The sequence below is a fragment of the Oryx dammah genome, unplaced genomic scaffold (assembly GCF_014754425.2).
Source record: "Oryx dammah isolate SB20612 unplaced genomic scaffold, SCBI_Odam_1.1 HiC_scaffold_27, whole genome shotgun sequence".
Lineage (NCBI taxonomy): Eukaryota > Metazoa > Chordata > Mammalia > Artiodactyla > Bovidae > Oryx > Oryx dammah.
In genome coordinates, this window is record NW_024070211.1 from 3,183,683 (window position 1) to 3,207,402 (window position 23,720).

Below are 23,720 nucleotides of genomic sequence, written 5' to 3' on the forward strand. Positions count from 1 at the left end.
CCATCGCCAGGCACTGAACCAGCCTCTGCTCTCAGTATGGCTCTGAGTTTGGGAGCCCAAATGATCAGCCTGGGGTTAACCTCGCCTTTCTGTGGAGAGCAGCAGCAACCCAGACCTTTGGGAAGAGATCACTGCCAAGCCCTTCCCTTGGGGGCGGGGGGCTGCCCTCAAGACCAAAGGAAAGGAACTCAGGCAGAAACTCAGGCAGTTGCCATGCAGACTGGCGTTTGAATTTTCATCTGATTATCTTTATAGCTGAACGGCTTTGGACAAGTTTCTTGATCTCTCTGAGCCTCAGTTTCCTCATCTATACAATGGGGGCAAAAATATCTTTTTCATCTGGCTTTCGTTGAGATGCAATGAGAAGACACATGTGATGGACCTGGCCAGCACCTAGGATGCAGTAAGTGGTCCAGTGCGAAAGTAAAAGTTTAGCCACTCAGTCGTGTCTGACTCTCTGCGACCCCAGAGATTTTAACCCGCCAGGCTCCTCTGTCCGTGGGATTTTCCAGGCAAGGATACTGGAGTGGGTTGCCATGTCCTTCTCCAGGGGATCTTTCCAACCCAGGGATCAAGCCTGGGTCTCCTGCACCGCAGGCAGGTTCTTCACCGTCTGAGCCACACGTGACTCTATAGATTAGTCCTCAGATAAAGGTGGCTGGAAAGTGAAGGTGTCAGTCACTTAAGTCTTGTTTGACTCTTTGCCACCCCACGGACTGTGGCTGAGAAAGGGTGGCTGATAGCACCCTTTTTATGATAATTTGCCATGTTTCCTAGATCCTTAGATGGTAGGAAGCAAGGACTGCTGGGGTGAGGCTGTGAGCTGCTGAGTCGGCCTGGGGACCTGTCTCACTGCTCCCCTAGGGTCCGAGGTCGCTCTCAGGCCACGTTCATACAACCACTTACCCAGCCCATTGCACTGCCATCCCTCGATGGGCCAATTTTTCTTTTTTCTTTTGGGCTGTGCCATGCAGCTCGAGGGATCTTAGTTCTCCAACCAGGGAATGAACCTGGGTCCCAGCAGTGAAAGTGCTGAGTCCTAACCACTGAACTGCTGGGTAATCCCCCCAACTCTCCTCTTCTTATTTTCTACTTATTCATTTACTTGGCTGAGCTGAGTCTTAGCTGTGGCATTCGGCATATAGGATCGACTTGCCTTGATCAGGGATTGAACCCGGTCCCCCTACATTGGGAGCGTGGCGTCCTAGAGGGAAGGCCTCCCTCTAACTTTTCCAACTGTACATGTTATATAGCATTTGGAATATTAATACCCAGTTTCACCCTCAGTGAATTTTTTTTCATACAAAGAAAGCACACCTACCTCCAGTCCCATCCCCCCTGGGCCCCCACCCTGGGCGCTGGGCTGACTTAAAAGTCAGGGTGTTCACACTGGTGGGGAGAGCGTGGCTGGAGGGGTGGGGCTTCTAAGATGCAGCCCGACTCAGGGCAGGACTTGACCTCAGATGGTTCCCGGTATGACCCCTGCATTTTCGTGGCTCGTTCTGGGGGGACAATGAAGGACACTCTGGTGGCAACAAGCGTAGTTCAAGGCCAGCAGTCGTGGGAGCCAAGGGGCCTCTTCCAAGACCCTCCTCCAGCTTCACCTTAGAGGCCGCCCTGTCTGGCCGCTCCTCGGGATCCTGCCTCACAGCGCGCTCACTCCTGGTTCTGGCCTCAGCGAATCCCCTTAAAGGCAGCTGTAAGGACGAGGGTTCTATCGTTTCATCTCCACGTGGGAAGGAGAACACAGTTAAGAGTGCACTCTGGAGAACTTCCCTGGCGGGTCCAGTGGTTAAAACTCCAAGGTTCCACAGGCTGCATGGCTGATGATAAGAGTAGACTCTGGAACCACGATGCCTGGGCTCCACTCCCGCCCTCCTCCTCCCCATGGTGTGACCTCAGGCAGCTGATTTCCCTTTCTGGGCTGCTGCGGCCTCGTCAGTACAACGAGGGGGCAGGGGGCAGCATCATCCACCTCCCAGTGTTGTTGAGGGGCTGAAACAAATTATAAAAGCTCTCTGCTCAGGGCTGGCACACAGTAGGCACTCCATGAGCATCGGCCCCGCGGAGGATTCCTCCTGGCGCCCAGCAGAGGGCCTGGCATGCGTAGTGGGGCTCAGTTCTTACTGGCTGAATGGGTCAATCAGTTCAATACTGATAACAAGCTTGCTGAGTCTTGAGGATCCTGACGGAGACCCGGGCCACCAGGTGACAATGTGTGCATTCCAACACGATTGATGACGACTTCTCAGGCTTTTCTGATTCATCGATGAGGCAGGCTTTGCAATTCAGTCATAAAAACCGGGTCAGAAAGTGGAGCCGGGTTTGCGGTGAAGGTGGTTCTGTCTCCTGCAGCTTCACCTCCTTGGGTCCCATCGCCTGGAGCCAATGCTATCTTTGGATTCAGGGTACAGAGGGCGAGAACCATGATTCAGCTTATGTCTCCAGCTCATAATTCACCATGAGACTCACTGCCTTAAATGGAATTTGAAACTTATTTTGAAATTTCACCTCTGGTTACCTAACCTCCTGAGCCTAATTTCCTCCCAGTGGAGATAACAGTTATCTATTCTAGCAGTTGCTCTAAGGATTATATATTACACGACGCAGTCATTCACCATCTGTGTTACAGGACCCAGGAGAGCAACTGGGTAACTTCTACTTATCTGTTTATTTGTGCAGGCTGCGTCTCATCTTAGACGTGGCATTCAGGGTCTCTGAGGCATCACGGGGTCTCTTGTGGTGTGTGGGATCGGCTGCCCTGCAGCCTGTGGGATCTTAGTCCCCACACTAGGGATTGAACCCACGAATCCTGCATTACAAGGCAGGTTCTTAACTACTGGACCACCAGGGAAGTTCCTAGGTCACTTAGAAAGACCACCAACTACCTGTAAAGCAGCCCCACCTGGCCACATTGTGGGTCCTGGACCAATGGTTCTCCACTAGGGGCGTTTGGGCTCCCCACCCCCACCCCAAGCACATCTGGCAAAGTATGGAAACATTTCTGGTTGTCCCAAGTCAAGGAGTGCTACTGGCGTCTAGTGAGAAGAGGCCAGGGAGGTGGCTAAATCTCCCAGAAGGCACAGCGGGGGCCCACAACAAAGAATTATCCAATCCCCGATGTCTGCAGTGCTGCCACTGTGAAACCTGGTTTAGTGAGCTCAGATTCACTTTAACCATCAACATGCGAAAGGCTGATTTTTCCAGCTAGGTGGGCCACAGGCTTCGTGGGTTGTTACTGGGTGAGAAGAAGAAAATGGTTAGTGCGCAAAGAAATTCCACCCTACTGCTGCCAAGATGGCCATCGTTCCGTGACTAAGATCCCAGCGTCATCAGTAAAGGTCAACCTTCCAGGAAGTTCTGAGACATGCAGCTTTTCGTGTTGATTTCTTGGGCTGATTCCATGACTAACCACCCTGCCTCACACCCAGAGAAACACAGCCACACAGACAGACAGCTTTCTTCTGTGCTCTGTGCCCTACCCTCTCAGTCTCTGCAGAAAAAGATGGCTTAACCCTACAGTTCAGACAAACCACCTTGCTACTGCCTAAGCTTGCGCTCTAAGCAAAGACCATTCATTCCTCCTTCTGTCCATCCATTCGACTATCCCTGTACCCATCCGACAAACACTAAGTGCCCACCATCTGTCCACCAGCGTTGCAGACACTGGGAAACAATGGTGAAGAAGCCAGAAAAGAGCCCTGCCCTCATGGAGCTTACGAGAAAGGCCTTGGACAACTGGCCCAACTATGACACTGACCTTCTCCTTACAAGATCCTTGACTGTGTTCTTAGGACCAAAGGCAGTTTTGTTTTGCTTTGAAGTAGCATTGAGCTCTTGCCTCTTTGTGCTTGAAATTGAACTTCAGAGAAGTTAAGTGACTTGACATCACAAGTGTCTCAGAGACAGGATGTGAGTCCAGGCCCCCTGGTTCCCGGGAGCTTCCCATTTCCCCGTGACCACCACGGCCCTGCAGCACTCAGGGCCTGCGTCCTGAGCGCCAGCTCTGTTCTCAGCACTTAACCTGGGTTATTTCACTCAGTCCTCACCACCGCCCTATGAGGTAAAGAGTACTGTGGCTCCCATTTGATGCCGAAGGAAACAGAGGCAGAGACATTCAGCAACTTGCCGATGAATTTTAACACCAGGCAGGCAGACCGCCCTGTGCTCCCAGTTCTTTTCGGTTCAGTTCAGTCGCTCAGTCGTGTCCGACTCTTTGTGACCCCATGAACCACAGCACGCCAGGCCTCCCTGTCCATCACCAACTCCTGGAGTTCACTCAGACTCACATCCGTCGAGTCAGTGATGCCATCCAGCCATCTCATCCTCTGTCCTCCCCTTCTCTTCCTGCCCTCAATCCCTCCCAGCATCAGGGTCTTTTCCAATGAGCCAACTCTTCACATGAGATGGCCAAAGTACTGGAGTTTCAGCTTTAGCATCATTCCTTCCAAAGAACACCCACGGCTGATCTCCTTCAGAATGGACTGGTTGGATCTCCTTGCAGTCCAAGGGACTCTCAAGAGTCTTCTCCAACACCACAGTTCAAAAGCATCAATTTTTTGGCACTCAGCTTTCTTCACAGTCCAACTCTCACATCCATACATGACTACTGGAAAAACCATAGCCTTCACTAGATGGACCTTAGTCAGCAAAGTAATGTCTCTGCTTTTGAATATGGTATCTAGGTTGGTCATCACTTTTCTTCCAAGGAGTAAGCGTCTTTTAATTTCATGGCTGCAGTCACCATCTGCAGTGATTTTGGAGCCCCCCAAAATAAAGTCTGACACTGTTTCCACTGTTTTCCCATCAATTTCCTATGAAGTGATGGGACCAGATGCCATGATCTTAGTTTTCTGAATGTTGAGTTTTAAGCCAACTTTTTCACGCTCCTCTTTCACTTTCATCAAGAGGCTTTTTAGTTCCTCTTCACTTTCTGCCATAACGGTGGTATCATCTGCATATCTGAGGTTATTGATATTTCTCCCGGCAATCTTGATTCTAGCTTGTGCTTCTTCCAGCCCAGCGTTTCTCATGATGTACTCTGCATAGAAGTTAAATAAGCAGGGTGACAATATACAGCCTTGATGTACTCCTTTTCCTATTTGGAACCAGTCTGTTGTTCCATGTCCAGTTCTAACTGTTGCCTCCTGACCTGCATACAGGTTTCTCAGGAGGCAGGTCAGGTGGTCTGGTATTCCCATCTCTTGAAGAGTTTTCCACAGTTTATTGTGATCCACACAGTCAAAGGCTTTGGCACAGTCAATAAAGCAGAAATAGATGTTTTTCTGGAAGTCTCTTGCTTTTTCAATGATCCAGCAGATGTTGGCAATTTGATCTGTGGTTCCTCTGCCTTTTCTAAAACCAGCTTGAACATCTGGAAGTTCACGGTTCACGTATTGCTGAAGCCTCGCTTGGAGAATTTTGAGCATTACTTTACTAGTGTGTGAGATGACTGCAATTGTGTGGTAGTTTGAGCATTCTTTGGCATTGCCTTTCTTTGGGATTGGAATGAAAACTGACCTTTGCCAGTACAGTGTAAATATAACTTTTAGATGCACTGAAAACCACATATGGTCATGTGACTTGCTTTACTGTCGGGGGCTGGAACTGAACCTGCCATCTCTCTGGGGCCCACCTGTGTCTGATGAGGGTCATCTGGATGGTTTGAGGGGTTACCAACCTCTGCCTTCTGGGGAACTTTTGAGCCCTTCCACCAGCTCCCACTGGGGGTCCTGGTGTGTCACTGACCATGCTATTTGTAGATGCCAGCATCTGGAGGGGCTTTGAGACAAACCAAAGGTACCCCTCAGATGCTGTCAGAGACTGGTATTTAGATATGCATGCTCAGTTGCTGAGTCGTATCCAATTCTTTGTGACCCCATGGACCTCTCTGTGCATGCAATTTTCCAGGTGAGAATACTGGAGTGGGTTGCCATTTCCTCCTCCAGGAAACCTTCCCGACCCAGGGATTGAATCTGCATCTCCTGGTCTCCTGCCTTGGCAGGCAGATTCTCTACTGCTGCGCCACCTGGGAAGCTGGCTTAGACATGAGGGATCATTATATTCCCGTGGGGATGCCTCTGCATCCCTCCAACTCCCACGGGTAAATTCTGAGAAGGTTTTTGTTAACAGCACTTATTTTAGAATGTCGGCTCTGCCACTTAACAGCTTAGACCTGTTACTTTACCTCTCTGAGCCTCAGTTTGCTCATCTGTGAATTGGGAACATCTACACGAAAAGATGGTGATGAGGATGCTGTGAAACAATGCTTCACAAGGGCCAGGGGCAGTCACCAGCATGAGCAGGTGCTTAGCAAGTGGAGGGTACTCTCAAGAGAAATTTAACAGGCAATGCCAGTCTGAAACTCCAATACTTTTGCCACCTGATGTGAAGAACTGACTCAATTGAAGAGACCCTGATCCTGGGAAAGATTGAAGGCAGGAGGAGAAGGGGACGACAGAGGATGAGATGGCTGGATGGCATCACCGACTCAATGGACATGAGTCTGAGTGAACTCCAGGAGTTGGTGATGGACAGGGAGGCCTGGCATGCTCCAGTCCATGGGGTCGCAAAGAGTTGGACACGACTGAGCAACTGAACTGAACTGAATGCCAGTTTATAGGCTGCCTATGAGAACGCCCCCGGGAGGGCATGAAGTACCAGACGATGATATTACAGATAGGCCATTTCAAACCCACTCTAACTATTCTGTGAGAGCCAGGCCAAGGTCACCCACAGCAAAGGGCGGTAAGTTAAGGTGTCCTGGGGTGCTCACGGGTGCTCAGAAGGGTTCTGATTGGCAGGTGCGGGCAGGAGGTGGGCTAGGATACACGTGGCTCTGGGAGACAGAAGGGAGAGTCTGGCACACACAGGAGCTGCTTCCCTCGTGATAAGACCGTGGGACAGAGGGCTGGCCCAGGAGGCTGGAGACCTGGTTCCTACCAGAAGACCACCTGCCACCATGTGCTTCCGGGAAAGCCCTTTCCCCTCTCTGGGCCCAGTCGCTCCTCTTGGAAACATGAGTCTCACCCAAGAGGACCCTGACCCGCAAGATAGGAACAGGGGCCCCCGGAACCTCTCCGGGGGCAGGGAGGACTCCGAGTCTGCACAGCTCCCAGCAGCCGCCTGGCCTCCCAGCAAGTGTTCGGACCTGGCGCTTTGTTGTTACCATGACGAGCACGTGAGAGTGTGTGTGTGCTAACCGGCTAGCCTGCTCTCCAGAAACCCGTGCCCCAGACCTCCGGGCAAACCACCCATCATTCTAAGAGCACCCAGGATTATCGAATATTCCCTCATTTCAGTTTGCAAAAATAAAAGGGATTCTACCAAGGATTCTCAGACCAACTCCACCACATCCTCAGACCACAGCTCAGCCATGCGGCCTCATCGGCTAAACCTGTGCTCCCAACTCAGGGGGCCTACGTTCGATCCCTGGTTGGGGAACTAGATTCTGCATGCTGCAACTAAGAAGCCCTCATGCAGTGAAGGTCCTGAGAGCCCCAAGTAAGAGCCAATGCCGTGCTCAGCCGCTCAGTCGTGTCTGACTCTTTGTGACTGCTAGGCTCCTCTGTTCCTGGGGATTCTCCAGGCAAGGATACAAGAGTGGGTATCCTCTAGGTATACCCTCCTCTAGGGGATCTTCCCGACCCAAGGATTGAACCCACGTCTTCCAGTGCACCCAAAATAAATAAATAATCTTTTTTTAAAAGAAGACATGTTATTTCAGGCTGTGCCCGCCTGAAAGCAGGGGCTGGGCCAGATCACCCTCTGGTGATCCCCATTTAGCTCTGAGATACAGAGTTAAAACTTTCGCGTGGCTGGAAAAGGGCCATGCTGGGGTTTTAGCCTCAGAGCTGCGCTTCTCAGACTGTAAACTCCACGGGAACCGCCTGGGACCCTCTGAACGTGCAGAGCTCACTGGGTTCCGGCCCCCGTGACCCTCCTCTGAGCGTTCTCTCCTGCCAATGCTCCTGCGTTTGCTATGCCTATTTGTGAAATTCTGTTCTTCTTTCTCCTCTTCTTACCCCTCCAATTGCCCACGAGCCAGAGTTTCGGTGGAAACTTCTCATGTTTATAAAAAGTGTTTATTTATTTGGCTGAGTTGGTCTTAGCTGTGGTACGTGGGATCTTTCGTTGTGGTGTGCAGGCTCGCTAGCTATGGCGAGTGGGCTTAGCTGCCCCGTGGCATGTGAGATCTTAGTTCCCTGACCAGGGATTGAACACGTGTCCCCTGCATTGCAAGGCTGATTCTTAACCCCTGGACCACCAGGGAAGTCCCTGAAACTTTCCTTTATTACATGGTGAGGAGGCTGTTGGAATGTCATTTTCAATTCTGTGTTCCTTCTCCCTGATGTCAGCAGAACAGACCTCGAAGGACAAGTGCCAGGCTCTAGAGCTACTGAGAAAGTGAGGGGGGGTGGTGAGGAATCAGTAAAACCGCAAGAAGCACCACGCCGCTGGCACTTGGCGTGAATGGAGAGCTCCCCGGCCCCCCAGCGCTACTGGCTTCCCTTTCCTTTCTTGCTCTGAAAAGGCCACGAGCATGGGGCCACAGAGGCAGCACCTAACCCTGGCTTCCCTGGCTGCGGGGGAGACACGTGCCCACAACTTACAGAACTTAGGAACTATCAACTCACCATCCTTGAGTGAGAAGCTCAGAAGGTCCTGAGGGGAAAGTAACAGGAATTAGCAATAGGTTGATATGTAACCAGCCTGCTCATTGGACACATATTTACTGACTCTTAACAATAGGTGGGAACACAAGGCAGACAAGATACCTTTGCCCTGCATTTGAGTGGCAAGCCAGAGAAACAAGCCAGCCCATAACCAAACCTGAGAGTTTCAGGGAGTTGATGAAGGACGGCAAGGGCTGCTTTAAATGTGCTCTGCTGGCACTGAGAGCCCAGGTCAAGCGTCTGCCTGCTTCAAATGCACACAGGGCAGGTGAGTGACATGCCCAAGGACACACAGCAAAACTGCTGCTTCCGAAAGGAGGCACCGCGGCTTAATGGCTAGGAACAGAGGCTTTTGAGTCAGATGGCCAAGGTTCAGATCAGCTGTGTGACCTTGAACAAGTTACTAAACCTCTCTGTGCCTCAAGTTTCTCATCTATAAAATGGGGACGATCACTTTACCTACCTAATAAAATTGCTTTGAGAATTAAATGAGTCCATATGAGTAAAGGTACTAGCATATAAGAAGCAATGTTTAAGTAATAAATCAATAGTAAATATTCGATAATGATAATTCAACACTAGCTATGATCATCATATCATCAGATATTATGATGCAATATTTAACCTTTGAACTCCCCCCACACAACTAGAAGTGATATTCAGGCTGACTCTGAGAGGGAGCTGTCTACTTTCCCCAGCAGCTGCTACCTGGGCAGTGGTTGTACCTGAGTGATCACCAGTGGGTCATCCTTCAAGATGGGGTCCTTCAACAAAACCTGAGCGAACATGTCTGCTCCTTCGCCTCCCAGACCACTGGCAAAAGCAGTCATGGTAGGCAAGACGGCTTCAGACAGGTCCAGCCACTTCACCAGGCCAACCACAAAGTCTGTGCAGAAGGATCTGAAAGACAAACGCAGCTGAGATCCTGGACCGTGCAACTCACAAGACGAGACATGTTAAGGGATGTGAAGAGCTGGCATCTACAAAAAACCATGGCAACTGTGGCCCATGGAGTATAGCGAGAGAGCCAAACCCGATTTCAGGAGAGCGGGTCTGAGCTTACTCCACCAAAACTTTAACCACAAGGAGCTGATAAACCATAGGAATGAGGGCAATGAGCAGTTAGTTACTGACGAAACACCCTGAGCCCAGCCTGCCCTGAGGGCTGTGAAATAAAAACTGAGCAAGACGGGTCTTGGATAAGAAGCTCATCGGGAGGTAGAGACCCAGACAGAACTAACTGATCTAGTGTTGTGGGACACGCTAGGGCAGAGGCAGGAATCCAGCCCTGATGAGTCCAGAGAGGGGCCTCGAATCCACCTGGGGGGAAAGGGGCAGCGAACAGAAAAGGCTTCCTGCAGACGGAGATCTCCTGCTGTTGGAAACAGCCACGGACGTGTTTTCTAGAAACACGCTGGCCGCCGCAGAAGTGGACAAAGTGTGGAGGAAGTTATGCCACCAGCACTGAGGGGTCTCTGTCCATAGTGAGTATTTGAGCTGAGTCCCATAGGGGTCCTTGCGGGGGGGGATGGATGGGGTACTCCAGGGCAGAAGGGACCCCAGGAGATGCAGGAAGCCCATGGCATCTTGGGGGCACTTCTCTGGTGACTCAGATGGTGAAGAATCTGCTTGCAGTGCAGGAGACCCAGGTTTGATCCCTGGGTGGGGAAGATCCCCTGGAGAAGGGAATGGCAACCCACTCCAGTATTCTTGCCTGGAGAATTTCAGGGACAGAGGAGCCTGGCAGGCTACAGTCCGTGGGGTCACAAAGAGTCAGACACAACTGAGTGACTGACACTTTTTCACTTTCATGGCATCTTGGGGACCCCGGCAGAGCCCACATCAGGGTTTGATTTGAAGCTACCACTGGGAGGTGGAGCAGGAGAGTCAGACGGGAGGTGATTAGACAAGTTTTGAGAAAAGGTTTCCCAGAAACAAGCTGAGCTCCCTGGTTGTGGGGGTGACCTTAGGAGGTTCCCCGCTGGCACTGCTTGGCTCTGGTCTCCATGGATCCCAGGCAGTACACCCAACCCATTCCTCAGAGCCGCTGCTGCCAAAGCCCAAGCAGAGAGATCTGTGCAGGTGGGCCCGTGCAGGTGGGTGCAGGACTCAGGTTCAAATCCTGGGAACACCACCGTTTTGGTCCAGGTCCCCAGGAAGTAGCTCTGAAATGATTACTGGGGATTCCCTCGGGGTCAACATCTGTGGATGGGCAGGGAGGATGAAGAACTTGGTGGGCGGGAGGGAGCTGAGATCCAGTCTCAAGAGCAGTCTCAGCTGACTCTGTGGGGAGATCTGAAGATGGGGTGACCCGTGAGAGATGTCCCCCGGTGGGGCGAGAGGGCTGGGCCTTCATGCCCTCACATCAGAGAGTCATCGGACAACAGCTGCCCCAGGAAGGGGGCAGAACCCTGAGCAGGGTGACTCTCGGCAGCTGAGGCAGGCCCAGGCCACGCAGGCAGCCCCCTCAGAGGCCGGTGGGAACGTCCTTCACTGCTGAGCGAGGCTGCGAAAGTAACTTGACCTCTCTGTGCCTCAGTTTCCTTGTCTGCAAATGAGTGTAAGAGACTGACTTCAGAGAACTGCTTGAGGATTAAATGAGAAGCTACATATAAAGCACCCCAAGCAAGCCTTGGCACGCAGTAGATAATTAATGTTGGTTAGCATCACTATTTCATTTAAATAAAAAAAAAAAACATATTTATTCATTTGGCTGCACCGGGTCTTAGCTGCAGCGTGTGGGATCTAGTTCCCTGACCAGGGGCTGAACCTGAGCCCCCTGCACTGGAGTGCAGAGTCTTAGCCACTGGACCACCAGGGAAGTCCCAGCATCACTATTTACAAAGTGACCAAGGGAGGTGGTGAAGAGGGCTGAGCTGGGCTCTGAAATCTGACCCCTGGGAGAGTCCTGGCTCCCTCGGTGCCTGGCTTCACGGCCTCCTTCACTTCTCTCAGCTTCATTTTCCTCTGTTGTAAAGTGAGGATGATAACAGGGCTGCTTCAGAGATTGGCCAGAAAGATTAAATCGCAAGATAAAAGCACCTGGCACACGGTAGCCCTCAATAAACGTTAGCTCCTGCTGCTGTTATTATGATCTGCCCCGCTGGGATTACCGGAATTACCCTGGGGTGATGTGTGGGTGTGAATGGGGGCAGGGATGACTCAGTGGATCACACATCATTTCTGCGTCAACATGTATGCAGAAAGGGCTCGGGGCTGGGGCAGCGGCGTGGCCGGGCCCTGTGACCGCGGATGCAGGGAAGCGCTGCATCTCACGAGTGGAAGGGTAAAGACATGAACTCTGATCAAATCCAGCGTTGCCGTGAGCTGTGTGATCTTGGGCAAGTTACTTAGCCTCTCTGGGCCTTGGAAACACTGGTGAGAAGGATGAAACGTATTTCATAGGGTTGTCGAAAGGATTAAGTTAATAGGTGTCATGCGCTTAGAACAAAACTGGCACATGTAAAGCCCTATATAGGTGTTTCTTTGGATAAACAAATGAATGAGAATATATGTAAGTGCCAGTGCAGCAATCTATTAAATAAGGAAATAGCACTGCAGAATGGCAGGGTCTTGGTAAATGCTTCTAATGTAGCTGGTGAAGAATACTGGGGTGGGTAGTCATTCCCTTCTCCAGAGGATCTTTCTGACCCAGGGACTGAACGCAGGTCTCCTGCATTGCAGGCAGACTCTTTGCCGTCTGAGGCCCCAGGGAGGCCCCAGTCAAAACATACGACAACCGATCCGATGAGGAGTCACGGCGACCGCACAGAAACTCTCGGCCAGCTCCTGTTCTCGGCGCTCCGTACACACGGGCTCGCTGACTTCCGGATACAGCCCCAGGAGGGTGGCGAGCACTATGCTTACCTTCATCTGAGAAACAAGGATGGTAACCAGACCCACAGAGCTTAAGTGACAGCTCCAGGGTCCAAGCCCCCAAGTCTCGGACTCCAGAGGCCATGCTGAACCGCTGCAGAGACCACCCCCTCCCCAAGTGTGTTTGGGTCTTAAGGCGACCGAGATCAACCACGTGGAAAGGGGTGCACACGCTGCGCTGCAGCATGGCAACCCACTCCAGTGTTCCTGCCTGGAGAATCCCAGGGACAGAGGAGCCTGGCGGGCTACACAGGACCACAAAGAGTTGGACAGGACTGAAGTGACTTAACATACACACACACACACACACACACACACACGCTCAACTTTCAGGAAGGAAACACCCCCAAGGCAAATGCTTCACACACACACACACACACACACACACGCTCACACACACACACACACACACACACACACACGCGCGCGCTCAACTTCCAGGAAGGAAACACTCCCAAGGCAAATGCTTCCGGCTCAGCCACAGCCTCATGCGCTTAAGACCAGATTTGGATTTGGGGGTGGGGGGCACACAGAACAATAACTCCTCCCTGCACCCTCCCAGGTGGAGGTGTGCCCAGCACAGGTCTGGCACACAGTTCAGGTTCATAAATATTTCTTTATGTGAACAAAGTACGCAAAGCTCTTCCCCCGTGTATCTACCAGCTTATCAGGTAGGGATTTATCAGATCGGGGGAGCTTCTGGAAAGATAAGAGCTTCCTAAGTATGGCACAGGTATGGGTTGGAGCAGAGAGAGAGTTGGACCCTTGCAGGAGCTGGACCCTGGCTTGCTGTGGAACAGAATACCCAACGAGATAAATTCTCACCTCCAGAAAGAAGGGAAGAAAGAAAGAACCCAGGACTTCCCTGGTGGCTCAGACAGTAAAGGTCTGCCTACAAAGCAGGAGACCCGGGTTCAATCCCTGGGTCGGGAAGATCTCCTGAAGAAGGAAATGGCAATCCACTCCAGTACTCTGGCCTGGAGAATCCCATGGATGCAGGAACCCGGCAGGCTACAGTCCATGGGATTGCAAAGAGTTGGACATGACTGAGTGACTTCACCTTCTTTACTTTCTGTACCAGGCTCTGCAGGGGTCATCCACACATTCCTTCCCCAGGACCACCCTCTCTGATGGATGGCCGCTTCTCAGCAGCAGTGATTCCCCAGCCCCTTCTGGGCCAGTAGAAGCCCCGTCCCATGATGGAGACAGAGAATGACAAATGTCTTTAGTTTTTCCATGCCTCCCTTCCAGGCAAGGGTAGTGTATCTGACTGGCTCTAACCGATGACATAAAAGGGGAAGCCTTCGCAAGGCATCCTGGGAAAGAGCTCCTCCCTAATGAGAGAGGCTTGCAGGGCATCCTTGCCCTCCCCTTTCTTGCCTCGAGTCTTATTCTGTGAGGGTGTGATGTACGGCACTGCAGCAGCCATTCTGTGATCAGGAGAGGGAGGTCAGGGGAACTACAGAGAAGCCATCCCAAAGGCTTTTTGAGGCGCTGTATCAACCCTGGAACTCTCTTCTTTTCGATTTCTTATCAAGTGAGAAAAAACTCTTATTATGTAAATCTCTTTTAGTACCATGTCCTGTTACTTACAGCCCAAAGCTCTCTGACTGGTAGGGGTAAGTTCCAGTTCATTTTATAGATAAGGAAACTGAACAAATAAAGCAAGTAACAGAGGTGGTAAGCATTAACATTTATTGAGCGCCTACTGTGGGCCACACTGTGCTAAATGCTTTACCTACATTATCTCATTTGACTCCGGTAACTACCTTGCAGGGTAGGTGTTGTTAGCCCCACTTTACAGATGAAGACACTGATGCTTAGGGAAGCTAAATAACCTGCCAGGGGTCACACGTCATCGGAAAGTGGCAGGGGTAGGATTTGAACCCAGATCTAAGTTCAAATCCCGTGGTTTGTCTCCTGTGCTAATAGAGTCAGTATTTATCCATTCCTTCCTTTCACAAATCTTTACTGTCTTTGCTAGACCAAGCTGTGTGCAAGGCACTGGGAACTCAAGCAATGAACAGGGCAGTTCCTGCCCTCCAGGAACAGGAGTGGGGTGGCAGGTATGGGAAGAGGTTACGGTGCAGCGTGACGGTGGTCATGGGGACAGGTCACTGGACAGACAGGCGGACACGCATCCTGGAGGTGAGGAGGGTCTGGGAAGGCTTCCTGGAGGTGACCCCCAAGGAGATGAATATGCGCAAGTGTTTGGTCCGGAGAGAATGACAAAGATAAAAAAAAAAAAGCCCAGCTAAGACTGAGGCGCAGAGGAGTTTACTCACAGGGGTCCATGCTGGGACTGAGGGGCGTGGCTCCTGGAAAAAATGCAGAAGCGAAACCTTCTTGCTACTTCCTGTTCCCACAACCCATCAGTTCCTGCCCCAGCAACACTATCTGCACGCTCCGAGGCCCTCCGCCCCAGCGTGGGGCCTCCGTCTCCCCCTCCACAGCACCCAAGCTGTCCCCAGCCCCAGAAAAGGCCCCCCCACCTTGGTTCCTCCACCTCTGGATCACTGTCCTGGTTTCTCCAAACAACTTCACCAGCTTTCCAACAGCCCTCCTCCGGCCCTCCAAACTCTCCCCTGAAGGCCAAGCCCACGCTCTTAGCCACTCTACTATTCTGACTCCAAACACCGAGTCTCATTGAACCTATCCCCCATCGCGGCACTTAGCCCATCCGTTCACTCTTAAAGCCAGTCATCTGGGGATTTCCCTGGTGGTCCGGTGCTTAAGAATCCGCCTTCCAATGCAGGGGACACAGTTCGACCCCTAGTCCTGGAGTATTCCACATGCCAGGGCTTCCCTCACAGCTCAGTTGGTAAAGAATCCGCTTGCAATACAGGAGACACCAGTTTGATTCCTGGGTCGGGAAGACCCCCTGGAGAAGGGGCAGGCTACCCACTCCAGTATTCTTGGGCTTCCCTGGTGGCTCAGCTGGTAAAGAAGCTGCCTGCCATGCGGGAGACCTGGGTTTGATCCCCAGGTTGGGGAGATCCCCTGGAGAAGGGAAAGGATACCCAATCCAGTATTCTGGCCTAGAGTATTCCACGGACTGTATGTATAGTCTGTGGGGTCGCAAAGAGCTGGAAGGACTGAGCGACTGTCCCTTCCACTTTGGGGAATGAGGCCCACACACTGCAGCTGCTGAAGACGGCGCGCCTTGAAGCCCCTGCTTGGCAGTAAGAGAGGCCAGGCGAGGCACGCCGCAGCAGGGAGAAGCCCCCGCTCGCCGCGACCAGAGAAAGCCCACGCGTAGCAACGGAGGCCCGGCAGTCATACACACACACACAAAAAAAAACACACACACAAACCCAGACGCCTGGTTTTAGCCCCCTGATTGTAAGCACCAGGAGAACAGGAGCCAGGCCTTGCTGTCCTTTGCTTTCTCCACAGGGCCTTGCACAATCCTCAGTACACAGTCCGTGCTCAGGGAATGCAGAGACATCTCGTCCTGCTGCTAGGGGGTGTCCTCCTTGAGTGCAGGGGCAGAGGTGGCCCTGTTGATCTTATTCACATCCACTTTCCATGTGCTTCAAGCAGCGCCTGGTGAAACAGCAGACGCTCCTTAAATGCCTTTTGAAGATATAAATGGGTGGGTACCGAATGAGGGATCGCTGTCCCCCTACGATGTTGTGAGTTCCCTAAAGGCAAAGACAACGGCTTGTACCATCTGGTAGCACCTGGAAGGCTGCCTGGCTGCCAGAAATCATCTCCTTGAAATAGCACGACCATCTCTCTGTGAGACAGAAGCACTCACCTTTGCTCGGGCTCTGGAAAGAGCTGGGACAAGGAGATGCCGCAGAGGGCGGCATAGGTGAAGCGGTTGGCCTCGGTCAGCTCCCGGCCCGTGGGCAGACGTGGCTCCCCCTCCACACCTGGCTCAGCCACCCGGGGCAGCCTCGGGCCCGACCCGTCCCTTGCGGCCATTTCCAGTCCTGCAGGGAAAAATCCCAGAGAAAGACTGCTTTCAGCAGGTTGGCAGAGCCTCCTTCAATAGGACACAGACACTACCTATCATAAAAGAAAAAATGGATCAATCAGCCCTCATTCAAATGATAAACTTCTATTTATCATCTTTAAGACACTGGGTGGTGGGGGAGGGGGAGATATTTTCAAATGTGTTTATCACAAAGGCTGAGTATCCCCAGAATGATAACAACTCTTACAAGTCACTAAGAAAAAGAAACAAAGCAAATTTAAGATCAGCAAAAGACGTGAACAGGTACTTCACAAAAGATATCACATATCCTCACAAAAGTGGTCTGTAAGCACACGCAGAGGTGTTCAACATCATCATGAATCAGAGAAACAAAAATAAAAACCCCAGTGAGACAAGGCTACTCACCCATCAGAGTGGCTAAACTTAAAAACCTGATAACACCAAGTGCTGACGAAGAAAAAAGACAGATAGAACCTGCAAACATACTGGCGGGAGTGTGAATTAGCCACTGAGGACACGGAAATGAAAAATTCCAGTGAGGGACGTCCCTGGTGGTCCAGTGGCTCGGACTACCCCCCACCCCAGTGCAGGGGGCCTGGGTTCAATCCCTGGTTGGGGAACTAGATCCCACATGCTGCAACCAAGGGCTCGAATGCCGAAACTAAAGATCCTGCAACTAACACCTGACCCAGCAAACAAATTTTAAAAGGAAAAAAGCCCAAGTCCATTTGCCCTATCAGAATGGTTAAAACTAAAAAAGACCTATAATACTAACAGAATAAGGAGCAAATAGAACTTTCATATGCAGCTGGTGAAAATGTAACTTGGTACAACCATGGGCAAAATGGTCTCATTTTATCCACTAAAGTCAAACAAATGTCTTCTCTACACCCCAGCAATTCCATTCCTGAGAAATGACAGCTTATGTCCCCCAAAAGACATGTACATGAATGCTCAGAGAAACTTCATTCATAATAGTTCTAAATGGAACCACCCACACTTTCACTCACAGTAGAACAGAAAACCTATGTCTAGTCATACCATGGAATGTTACACGGCAATGAAAAAAGAACAAAGTCTGATGCACAGACTTCAACATGAGTGAATCTTAATGATAAGCAGTCATTTGCTAGAGTATATACTGTAGAATTATGTTTATATGAACTTGAAGAATAGGTCAAACCAATCTATAGTGAGAAGGGTCAGAAGAGGAGTTGCCATTGGGAGGAACATTGGCTCAGAAGGGATACAGAAAGGCTTCTAGGCGATGAAAACGTTCTGTATCTTGACCCAGGTGGTGATTTTAAAATCTGCTGAACTGTATACTGAAGATTTGTGTATTTGGGGGACTTCCCTGGCGGTCCAGTGGTTACGAATCTGCTTTCCAATGCAGGAGACGTGAGTTCGATCCCCGATTGGGAAACCAAGATCCCACATTCTGTGGGGCAACGAAGCGCACACACCGCAACTTCTGAGCCCGAGCTCTCTAGAGTCCATGCGGCGCACGAGAGGAGCCTGCATGCCACAGGGAAGCCCAGCGCAGCCACGGAAGAGGGGAGGGGGGAGAGTAAGATCCCCCTGCCCTCCCTTACCCCTCCCTCTACTCTGTTCTTTGCCAGCGGCTGAAGAGGACGGAGGGAAGGCAGAGGTAGGGACAAACCAAGCCAAGCCAGGCCTGCAAGGGCCCTGGGAGCGGGGACCAGGAGGGTAGCCAGCTGTAACCACAGGCACCGCGGATACAGATGCAGGCTCAGGACCAGACAGACGGTGTGAATCCAAGGGGCTCCTTCTCATAGGTGTGGGACTTTGGGAAGCTCAACCTCTCTGCACTTGGATTCCTTCGCCTACAAATGGACTATAGTAGTATGTGTCTGGAAGATCTGTGCAAGCAACGAGGAACACCGCCATGCAAGTCAGTATTTATAAAGCACTGAAAAAACAGAACTTGGCACTGGGCTCACACTACATAAATGTTAAAGAAATAAATGTATAAAATTATCAACAAACAAACAAACAAATGCTCAGCACAGTGCCTGGCACACAGCAAAGGGGCATAAATAAGAGTAAGAGGCAACAAAAGGGAGCCGTCGCTGGATGCCAGGCTCCCAGTCTGCAGTTTTAACACACATGGTCTCAGCCAGCTCTACGAGCCAGGTACTAACACAGTGTCCACTTTCTCCCTGTTCCCGGGGGAATAGGCTCAGAGGAGAACATGCCAGAAAACAGCAGAATAGAACCCAAAGCTAGACCTCTTAGCCAGACATCTCACCCACCATCTCGTTTTTTCTTTTTTTGTTTTGCACCATCTCCGTTTTACACATTCGTCTTATTGCCCAGAGATTTCTAGTTTAATACCCATATGCCACACTGACTTTGGCTCACAACTCATTCTCATCCAGCTGAGCAATAAAATCTTTTGTTTTCAAAATATTACCTCTATGGAGGGATTATTTAAAAGTCTGTTGGCGACTAACATGGCACCTGGTTTTCAAAATAACTCGGAGCTAGTTAAAAGCCACAAACCAACATCTGGACAGCAGGTTAACAGTTTACAAAACACTGTAAATCCATTTAATTCTTACAATTACCATGTAAGGTTGAGTAGCATGTGAGGCATTATGAGTCTCTCCTGTAACTATAAGCTCAGAGAGGTCAAGTGATTTTCCCAGGGTCACACAGTTTAAGTACGTGATGAAAATCAAACCAGACTTTGGTTCCAAACCCCATGTTCTCTCTTCTGCGTCAGGCACAGGGATTCTCCTCCCCTTATTTCAGATGGACAAACTGAGGGCCAGACAGGTTAAGACCTTGCCCAATATCACCCAGCAAGACTGGCCTCCAATGGTTGCTCCAGGAACCCAGGTTCAAGATCTTTTGGAGTGGGTTTCCCTAGCTCCTTGCTGTCCAAGGGCCTCTCAAGAGTCTTCTCCAACAGCACAGTTCAAAAGCATCAATTCTTCAGCACTCAGCCTTCTTTATGGTCCAACTCTCACATCCATACATGACTACTGGAAAAATCATAGCTTTTCCATAGACAGACCTTTGTTGGCAAAAATGTCTCTGCTTTTCAATATGCTCTCTAGGTTGGTCATAGCTTTTCAAAGATATCAAACCAGTCCATTCTAAAGGAAATCAATTCTGAATATTCATTGGCAGGACTGATGCTGAAGCTAAAACTCCAATACTTTGGCCACCTGATGCGAAGAACTGACTCACTGACAGAAACCCTGATGCTGGGAAAGATTGAAGGCGGGAGGAAAAGCGGATGACAGAGGACGAGATGCTTGGATGGCATCACTGATTGGCTGGACATGAGTTTGAGCAAGCTCCGAGAGCTGGTGATGGACAGGGAGGCCTGGTGTGCTGCAGTCCATGGGGTCGCAAAGAGTCGGACACGACTGAGCGCCTGAACTGAACTCCCTGGCTCAGATAATCAGCACAGACCATGGCCGTGAGCAAAGGGCAGAGGAACAACCCATGAACAAAGATGATGAGCAGGGCCGTGCCGGCCTTCAGGTCAGCAGACCCGGCGGCCCCTACCACCTTTAATCAACACCACCACGTGCCATTTGGAGGCTGGAGTAACTGCTGCTCCTACCCAGAGGAGCCCACGGTGGTATTTTATTGGGCTTGTATTTGGGGAACCCCATGTTAGTTCTCAGCTCAAGAAGAAACAGCCTTCTAATCAGAGAATCCTAAGCTGGCCTGCCTCTAACCACAGCGGGGAAGAGGGTGTGCTGAGTGCCCGAAGAACTCAGCTCAGGCCAAATTCATCCATTCATCCACTCGTCCATCCATTCAACAAAATACACTCATGACGTCCCTATAAATCCACTCTCTGCACAACAGCCCGAGCGGCCTTGTTGTCATATATAGCGGTCGTGGCACTCACCTGCTTAAAGTCCTCCAGAGGCCTCCCATCGCCCCAGGATGAAGACCAGTCCTTTCATGGTGGTCTACACAGTCCTGATCTGGCCTCTGCCTGCCTCTAAATCCCAGCCTGTACACCCCATGCCCACCGTGTTCACTGCACTATAGCCACACTGGCTGGCTTTTCGCTCTCTAACACGCAAGCTGGTCCTCCCCCTGGGCCTTTGCACCTGCTGTCCTCCCAGCCCAGGACACTCTGCATTTGTCCTTCACCTCCTCTAGGCCAAGCTACTCGGCTTCTCTAGCCCAGTACCCCGGTTCAATTTCTGTAATACTTACTTCCGTCTTAAGCAATATATTTTTAGATTATTTGTTTACTTGTGTACATAAGTAGAATGCAAACCTCTTGAGGCAGACCCCTGGGTGTTTTCTCACTGCTGTACCCATAGCTTTCTGAGCCAGCCGTGGAATATGGTTGGTGTTCAATCACTACTTGCTGGATGAATGAAGAAGGATATATGAGGCAGGATGCCCTGTTCTGGGCAGCCTTGGGGCAGATCACGGCACAAAACTGACAAATTCCCTGCCCTCAAGGGGCTCACGTTCAGGAGGGAGACAGGCACTACTATACTGACACGTCATAATCATAATTTAAGTAACTTGCCCATAATCACATAGCTACTAAGTGGTGGACCTTTTTTTTTCCACTCAGAGGAACTGAATGCATGGTCCAAGCTCTTAACAGTCCGCTAAATAAATAAGTAATAAGTGATAGTGTTAGTTGCTCAGTTGTGCCCGACTCTTTGCAAGGCTATGGACTGTAGCCTGCCAGGCTCCTCCGTCCATGGGATTCTCCAGGCAGGAGTATTGGAGTGGGTGGCCATGCCCTCCTCCAGGGGCTCTTCCCCACCTGAGGATTGGACCTGCACCGAGAGCCTGGGGTCTCCTGCACGGCAAGCGGATTCTTTACCATCCAAGTGACCAGGGAAGCCCAAGTAACCAGTCAGTAAGCAGATAAACAGATAAATATTCAGTTCAATATTCAGTGACTGCCAGGGAAGAGCAACCAGGGTGAGGGGAGTATGAAGTGATGAGGAAGGAGAGGGTGGCAGTGCTATCAGACAAAAGGGGCCGTTCCAGCAGAGGCCTGCCGGAGCTAAGACGGGCTGGGGAAGGCGATCTAGGAGGAGAAACGGCACAGTGGCAGACACAGACAGGCAAACAGACGACGGAGAAGCAGTGGGGTAAATGCTGCGGCACAGGAAACCCAGACAGCCAGACACACAGAGGCGGGCCCAGAACTGGCTTCCCGGAGAAGGCGACCTCAGACGGGCCGGGGTCAGTGGCAAGAGAATGTTCTCAGCAGAGGAGACAACGTGTCAGTCCCAAACGGAGAAGACAGAAGATGCTTTTGAAGAACCAAAAGGATGCTCAGTGTAGCCAGGGCTTGGACAATGGGTGGGTGTAGAGGCGGGGAGGGAAGAAATGAGGTTGGAGGGGAAGCTGCCAGGGCCTACACCCTGCGGGACCAAGTTCGCCCAGCTGAGGAGTCCAACCTGACTGTGAAGGCCAGGGCCACGTGCAGAGCCGAGTGAGGGAACACTGGGCCTCTCAACGCTATTTCTGCAACTGCCTGTGAGCCCATAATCAATTAAAAAGAAAAAAGCAGTGGAGCATTGCTATAGAATTTGAGAACTTTAAGTTAAAATAAACCCAAAATAAATATTCACCTCCACTCCAAATCAATCAGTTAATTTACCAAATACGTACCAGATAAATACAATAAATATGTACAGGTGCTGTCTTACACGCTGGGGACCCAGCAGTGACTAAGACACACAGACAACCACCTTCCACCATGGAGATACACTGTAGCAGGGAGACAGACAATACATAAACTCAAAACATTTAAATTAAGATTATTCTATTTCATACAAGGAGTTGGAAAGAAAATAGAAAGAAAACACTGAAAAAGAAAGATCATTTTAAACAATGACCAAGGTTCTGAAGAGAAAGAAACCTTATATAATACCCAGATTTCAAGAAACAACCTTGGGCTTCCCTTCTCTCTAAGTCTGAAAACAGGCTGTCCAGCTTCTTGGAAGTTCTTTGAGAAATATGCAAATTGCCCTGGAGGAACAAACCAGAAAAACCAGCCTGTGGGTCCATAGGGTGTGGGACCGGGAGGAGGCCCGTGGGAAAGAGGGGGGTTAGCCCCGGGGCTTGGGGGGGCCCTGACCCTACTTCTGGCCTTTGCCCCCCAGGTCTGTAGGCATTGATCATTCATCGAGAGCCGCCTGGCTCTTGGCATGAATTGTCGGTTCCAAGTCTTCATACCCTGCTGCACCCGCTGCTTGGCTAGCCTGGCGGCAGAGGGCTGGCACTGGATCTCCTCTGTACCAGTATTTCAGGGCCCAGCCATCTGCGTGCCACGGAGTGAGTGCTCAGAAACTGCCTGTGACATGAACAAGTGATGAAGGAATTTTGAGGCGTAAGCAAAAGCTAGATTTTCCTGGTTATTCTCTCTGGAAAGGCACTCCTCTTCTTACCCTCCCCTTGAACATCAGATGAAGAAGGCAGATGGAACAAGGGCCCAGCATTTGGAATTACCCAGAGATGTCCCAGAGCCCAGTGGGAGAGTAGAGAGGGTGTTTCTGAAGAACCAAAAAGATGCTCAGAGACCCAAATAACGCTCAGCCCACGGATGCCCAAAGATGCTCAGCGACCCAAACTTCAAATAATCTGAGCTTCATCCTAACAGGCCATTTTCTGTGTTTAAGGAGCCAGAATCTTTTCTGCCTCTGCAAGCTTCTCTCAGGTCTCTTTTTGGCCATGCCGTGTGGCATGCAGAACTTTAGTTCCTGGGCCAGGAATTGAACCCAAGGCCCCCGCAGAGGAAGTGCAGGCTCTTAACCCTCCAAGGGGTTTTTAATCAATTAACAGTGGTAACACGCTTCCCCTGGATGTTACCTTCCTATGAGGTACAAGCATGTAGTATGACTATAAACCAGGAGATTCAAGGAATAAGTCCAACCATATTAAAAAGACAGACAAGTAAAATGTCTGTAAGAACAGTCACCACAGGGATCTCTGGATGGTGGGACACCAGAGGCTTTTCTGGATTTCCCTGGTGTCACAGCGATGTATTGCTTTTGAACTCTGAAGACAGTTATTTTATGTCTCTACCTGCATGGAGGGGACTGCTGGGCTTACATCAGGGTGGCTGACAGTGGCTGTACACTGCGGTGGGTGGGGGTTGGTGGCTGCAGATTCTGTGTGATTTTAATCTTTTCTTTATATGCTTAAATTTTATGAATTTTCAACAATGACTGTGTATTGACTATAAGATCAGAATG

The 23,720-nt window shown here is 50.7% G+C and overlaps 1 protein-coding gene across 3 annotated transcripts in view; it reads right to left on the reverse strand.

Annotated features, from left to right (window-relative positions):
* The window catches only part of TMCO4 (transmembrane and coiled-coil domains 4), a 100,819-nt gene that overhangs the window by 67,397 nt on the left and 9,702 nt on the right, over positions 1–23,720 (reverse strand). For 2 of the 3 annotated variants that reach the window (XM_040229438.1, XM_040229439.1), the window contains exons 2-5: positions 22,397–22,494; positions 16,312–16,489; positions 9,401–9,575; positions 8,637–8,664 (exon numbers count right to left, since the gene is read on the reverse strand). In XM_040229438.1, the coding sequence (XP_040085372.1) occupies positions 8,637–8,664; positions 9,401–9,575; positions 16,312–16,481 (373 nt within the window). In that variant the 5' untranslated portion in view covers positions 16,482–16,489; positions 22,397–22,494. Of the gene's footprint in view, positions 1–8,636; positions 8,665–9,400; positions 9,576–16,311; positions 16,490–22,396; positions 22,495–23,720 lie in introns of those variants that run through there. The other variant, XM_040229440.1, reaches the window with a different exon arrangement.